The 6273-nt window shown below is 33.8% G+C and overlaps 1 protein-coding gene across 1 annotated transcript; it reads right to left on the bottom strand.

The window, feature by feature from the left end:
* Window positions 1-394: 394 nt before the first annotated feature.
* On the bottom strand, window positions 395-3735 carry LOC107614131 (uncharacterized). The gene is made up of 9 exons (XM_088495545.1): window positions 3676-3735; window positions 3184-3195; window positions 2908-2969; window positions 2438-2526; window positions 1595-1825; window positions 1335-1489; window positions 1166-1235; window positions 918-1045; window positions 395-709 (listed from the first exon to the last, which is right to left on the bottom strand). Exons 1-9 carry the CDS (start codon window positions 3733-3735, stop codon window positions 698-700), a joined length of 819 nt encoding a protein of 272 aa, XP_088351671.1. The 3' UTR covers window positions 395-697.
* Between the last annotated feature and the right edge of the window lie 2538 nt (window positions 3736-6273).

The raw sequence follows: 6273 nt of genomic DNA, 5'->3' as shown, positions 1-6273 counted from the left end.
AGGCGACGAACTTTCCGACGGATTTTCCGTCTGTAATTACAGACGGATTTTTCGACAGAATTTTCCGTCTGTAATTACAGATGAATTTTCCGACGGATTTTCCGTCTGTAATTACAGACGAATTTTTCGACGGATTTTTCGTCTGTAATTACAGACAGATTTTTCAAACTTTGAATACAGACAGAAAATCCGTCTGTAAATCCATCAGCAAGGTAATTTTTTTTTTAGATTTTTTCATTGCAAAATACACCTTTTTTCATACAAAATAAATATAAATTTAATAAATAAAATTTTTTTTATCTAATTTGTATTCGAATATTTATATTTCAAAAAATAAACAAATTTATTGTATTATTAAACTGAAAGAAAAAAGTAATTTACAAGAAAACCAATATAATTCAAAAAATAAACAAAGTGTATTGATATATCAACTATAATAATAAATAACAACTATACATCAGCAAAATGTGTTAATACATCAACTATAATTCAAAACATAAATTCATTGTATTGTTCTTATAGCATCATATAAATTTTGAATGCCAGGATCAGCTAAGAAGCCACCAAGGAGGCCAAGAAGGTTGAGAGTTCCCATTAAATTGGTTAATATTGTAGCAGATTTAGCTGATGGAAGATTCAAAATTCCAACCAAGAATGTGACCAAGTTCATAGATATTCCCATAACACATTCTTTCAGCTAGTTCAGTTCCTGCATAGTGAAAAAAAAGTATGCAAATTTAGAGAGTGTGTAAGAGAGAAGTGAATTTTTGAGAGCACCATACAAAAGTTCCATATTGCGAGACTGATCAACAACCCCATAAGGATTCAGATCATAATAAAAACTTACTCATGCTGTAAAAACCTAATGAATTCCATATAGATGCATCTAAGAACAGATAAACTTGTATACGGAATACCTTATGTAAAGCGTCCACCAAAACTGGGATGATACTGTCACTCAAAAACTTCAAATAGGATGCATCCCGACCTTGAGATTGCCCTTTCTCAATAGCCAACTTTGCAGAACGTAATAGCTCCGGCATTGCTAAAATGATATAGAAAATCATAACCATTAAAAACAGCTGGGATAATGGCATAAAGCAACTTAATGAGTAGAGGAAAATTGTTAACAAAAAAAGATGCAACGGAACAATCATTCTTATACCTGAAACGGCTGCTTTTCTAAGCTCCTCATGGAAGTAAAATTTAAGAAGTGGAACTAAAGTTCCTGCAACCTGTCCCACATGCAATTTAATACTCAGAAAAAGATGTTTCTATAAACAAAGTGCAATATGTAAAGGTGTTATTAAGTTTTATAGTGTTCCCAGTCTAACCTGATCAATCCATGGAAAGAATCCTTCCTTCAACTCATCAGCATAACAGCAAAGCATGTTACAGGCTGTGGCCTTTTCTTCCAGAACACTAGTTTTGATACCAATTCTTTTGTCCCCAAGAGTGATGTTTGTCCCCAAGACTGATGGTCTCCATACTATAATAGTATAATGAATAAACAAAACTTAGTTGGATTTATCTTGCCTAAGTAAAATTATCTATATAGAGGAAGGTCGGTTGGACAGTCCAACCTGAAGATTACCACTGTCAACATCACCCTTTGTACTAGAGGAATCTTGCTGCTGAAAAGAAGTAGTTGACGAAGCTTGTGCACCAGCTCTTTCTTGAATTTGCTTTTCAAGCTCTACTTTTTTGACAGCTAGGAGATGTTTCCTTTCTTCAGAAAGAATTCCTTTGTCCCCAGTCATTATTGCACTCTCAGTTCCCTTGGAGAATGACGTAGCTTCTAGAGATTTTCCAGCAGAAGGGGACCCTGAAGAGTTATTATTATCAGGTTGTCTCATATTGTTCAGACCTCCAAAAGGCATCATGGCCCCTGACGAGGTACCCAATTCAACAGAAGATTGTGACTTTCCATAGTGTATTCTATTAGATTCTTGGATTCCCATAGTATATATAGGCATACACTCGTTAATCTTTCTTCAATGTTTTCCACTAACTTCTGGAGTTGGCATTGCTATTTTATGCATAAATAATTCAAATTGTTTGCAGATCTCAAACCCAAAAACAGAGGTTCATAATATACACGATGAACCTAGCACAATTTACGAATCCATTACTTGAACCTGGGAAGAGGAGCATTTACAGATAAGTTGGAGTTTCATCCATCACGTCATTAGGAACAAGACAAATAAAACAAGGGAATCTGAGATGATAAAGGAACAAGACAAATAAGTTGGAGCACATAAACAGGCCCCGCCATGCTGCTCTGAGATGATAAAGGATCTATTGTGTTGTGCATGTCTCTAATATATATATAACGCTGCATAATGTAATCATGACGATGAGTTTTATTGATCTTAAATGAATTCTTGAATAGCAGGATTAACCATTGATCAGAATCAGACAGAGAGAAGATGAATACATTTTGTCAATTTGAAGACTTCAGTCGCAGAAAAACTCGCGCCAACTGCGCTCCCCTCTGAAACAATAGCAGAAACAGTCCCACTCCACCTGCTAAATAAACCAAATTCATAATTCCTAATCTGAACTAAACAGAAACATTGAAATCATGGAAAAATGCTATTTACAACTTTCTAATGCAAAACTATAATTAGAGAGACCCACAAAATTTAAATCACAATTTTCATGTACTTCCTTTATCTTTTACTTAGTGAATTAGTAATACAGTAAACAGAAACATAAAGACTGGAATTGCTGGCTGCGTGGCAGAAGCATATGTTGGATTAGTATAGCTTAAACCCATAAGAAACAAAAGCTGGTTGCCAAATATCCTGACCAAGATTCAAGAAGCAAACGTAGTATACGTGATAATAAGATTATTGTTCCTATATTGCCAAAACAGTAAACAAGTGACTACATCAAGAATCTTACCCAGTTAATCCAAGAAAGAAGAATGACAGCAATAGGCGCTTCGTGATTGGGGCTGTGTACGCCTACAGGCAACATGGTAGATTAGGAAATCACAAATAATAAATGAAATGAAGACTTGAGAATACCGTCAGTGGAAACAATAAAATTCAGAGCTAAAACTGTTTCTAAATTACTTCGAATCTGTAGAACTGTTAAATGTGCAAAGTAGGTATGTATAACCTATGCTGTTAGGTGCCAACAATCAAAATTAGCAGTCTTCCTGTATAAGATATAAACATGATTAGCAGCCTGGAACCAGTAGCAATAATCAAGCACAAACATAGTACATTTCTTGAACCAGGTTTTAGATTACTATTGTTCATTGCCTCAAATTAATGTCCAAAAGGAGTAAGCCATTCAATATCAGTGAAATACAGAGCATGCTCTAAATTTGCAGGAAGAAATTTCTAAATAATTAATATTTTCATACAAATAGAATGGCCCTAAACACAGACTCCACGGTGCCAGAATCACCCATCATATACAGTGGAAAGTGCATCAATAAGAAGAAAATGCAAAATAGTAATTATTCTAACAGGTTAAATTTTTCTACAACAAATTGGAAAGTAGTAATTATTTATGGCTAAAACAGAACACAATTAAAAATTTCTTAAAGGAGAAAAGGGAGATAAAAAGAGCATACTTTTCATGGAAATAAGCGACAGGAGCAAGGATAGAAAGGGCAACGAGATCCCTAAACACACAGAAGACTAATTCGTTGACACCAACATTGAGGGCCACTTTTGTGATGACATGGTATCCACCATATAAGAGCTGCACCATGGCCATGGCTAAATGAGCCTTCCATGTATCAGCACCCACTGATGCTGACCCTGAGTCCCTGACCCTGATCCTAAAGCTATCCAGCCATCACAAACCCACCTTTTCTTCTCGCTCTCTGTGGAATTCTGACAAACACCTCGCAGACAAAGAAATTTAATATTCTTGGTAGGAGTATTTGATTAGATAAATGGCCACGTGAAATCAAATATAGTATTGTATTGTATTAAAAAAGCTTACGCCAGGGACTCACAGTAGATCAACGCCCAACCTAATTCCGAGAAGTTGAAACAGCAAAGCAAAATGGACCATTAGTTTGAATAATAATGAATAATCAATCCAAGGGGAAGAGGAGCCATGTGTCATGAATGCACCAAATAACAAATCCTCACATGTTTCCCACAGCCACCTTTGTGACTGCAAGGAAAGTGGCAAACATAACAATAAGGAGACGTATGCATATGCCATGAATTAGGAGTTGTAGGTCACCTCTCTCATTGAGACACATAATGGCATTGAGACACATATAGAGTAGTAGTAAATAGCACTAACCTGTTGCCAAAAGAAGCATGCAACTTAGTGATGATGGCTTCCTCTTCATAGAGATATTTCCTCTTTTGAGATCTGCAACTCTTACCACATCTTAGTAACCCTTCATGAAGAAGAAGAAGAATAAGAGCCTGATGATGAAACTAGTTCAAGCATTGAATTAGAAGTTTTCCTTACATTTCTCTATATCTAAGTAGAAACTTCATATCCCTGTTAGTCTTAACATGAGATGATTTTTCATGCCGTCTAGAATCTTGATGCTTAATTGACAAAGGTGACAAGAAGCAGCAACATAGTCACAATCAATTTGAAGTCAAGGTATTACCTTCAATTTTCTTAATCAGCTCTTCTTCTGAGACGCGTGATTTCTCAAGCTTCTTCCCAATTTTAGTTTCCCCTTTCACACACATAAATCTATTCCTAATTTCTCCTGAAGAATGAGGCTAACCCCAAAGTCATTTTGGAAGTTTTCAAAAACCAGACGAATTCTGGTTCGATCTGATTGATTGGTTTCCGTTCGATTTAACTGTTTAAAGACAATTTTTAAATTGGCAGTTATATTGTATGAATCGAATCACATAGTTTGTCGATTTTTAATTTAACTGGTTTGATTGATTAATTCGATCCAATTTTTAGAATATTAATAAATAATGATCGCTTTAAAATATAATTTTTTTATTTTATTTTTGTGATGAGCTAATAAAGGTTATTTTTTAAGATATTCTTTAGTTCGATACTTTTTGTAGATTTAAATTCTATTTAAGATTTTTCACGGACAAGATGGCAATGAATTGCTAACGAAATTGATAAATAATGTATAAGATTATTACAAGTAAAATAAGGCTGAAAAGTCCTCATCCTTTATTTATTTATTTTTTTTTCACAAAAGGCATCATCCTTGTTAATATGTTATTTCTCTGAGAGTAAGCCCACCCAAAAAGAAGTTGACCACAGTTTTAAAACAAACCAATCCAAAAACGAAACGAAGAAAATTGGACAAACCAATTGCCACATTCTTACACAATGACGGTCCAAAAAGAAATAAAGAGGGTGTGTTTATCAAATCTTTAATACACCGACCAAACACAAAAGATCTTTAACCAATTTAAGTTAGTACAGTACTGAGTAGTCTATTTAACTAAGTACGTGAGTTCGAATTCTATTAAGTACATATATAGTAATTTACTAACCAACAAACAAACCCTTAAATAAAATTTTGATTAATTCTGATTCGCCACTGATTAGTTTTTTATGCAGAGTTCGGAAAAACTATGAAAAAAAAAAAACAAAAAATCTTTTAATACCATTCATTACATTTAAAATTTAGTTGGGATGAAAGTAAAATATTAAAATCTATCTTCTAAATTATGATTAAACTTTTTGTTAGGCAAAAAATTATTATCACTTAGAAAAAAAATAATTTGTTTTAAGTAAATAAATATAAGATAATATTATTATTAACTTATGAAGCCAGATTCAATATATTAGGGGAAGTTTCTAATTCACTAGCAAAGAAGCAGTTTTTATTCAAAATTTGAATTAAGCCTGAATTATAAGACGTGCTATATGCAGGAGTAGTTATCAACATGGAGCGTAAAAATAGGGTACAGGACAGTCGTCAAGAAAACAAGTGTGAAAACAGTTACGAGTGCAATTCAAAATTTTCGCAAGTGGTGTACAAAGAGTAACTGTCCGCTGACATTAGGCTAGTCTATAAATAGAGCTTTAGGAAAACATTGTAATCAGTTCAGTTCTTCTTGGAAAACACTTGGAGACTCAAAAATGCTCTCAGCCTCCATGGCATCACAGAGTAAAACTGGGAATCTTAAGTAATTCCTTCTGAAGTCTGAACTCAAACTTGTACTTTATTTTCTATTTTTAATCAAAGTTCTTTACTTTTTATTTGTTCTTCTTCTTCTTCTTCTTCTTTCTTTCTCTTTTAATTTCTGCATTTTACTTTGCCTCCAGCACCTTGCATGTTTTCTTTTCATCTTTAAT

Source organism: Arachis ipaensis, chromosome B8 (assembly GCF_059453495.1).
Source record: "Arachis ipaensis isolate K30076 ecotype BB chromosome B8, ASM5945349v1, whole genome shotgun sequence".
Classification (NCBI taxonomy): domain Eukaryota; kingdom Viridiplantae; phylum Streptophyta; class Magnoliopsida; order Fabales; family Fabaceae; genus Arachis; species Arachis ipaensis.
Note: the sequence above shows the minus strand (reverse complement) of the source record. Positions and strands in the feature narration are given on the sequence as shown.

Excerpts from the sequence above, each read along its gene's own strand:
- LOC107614131 (XM_088495545.1), bottom strand. The coding sequence starts at position 3,735 with ATGGCCATGGTGCAGCTCTTATATGGTGGATACCATGTCATCACAAAA. Across the intron at positions 1,236-1,334 it reads TCTTTCCATGGATTGATCAG|GTTGCAGGAACTTTAGTTCC; the intron begins GTTAGACTGGGA and ends CATGTGGGACAG. Across the intron at positions 1,046-1,165 it reads TAGAAAAGCAGCCGTTTCAG|CAATGCCGGAGCTATTACGT; the intron begins GTATAAGAATGA and ends ATATCATTTTAG.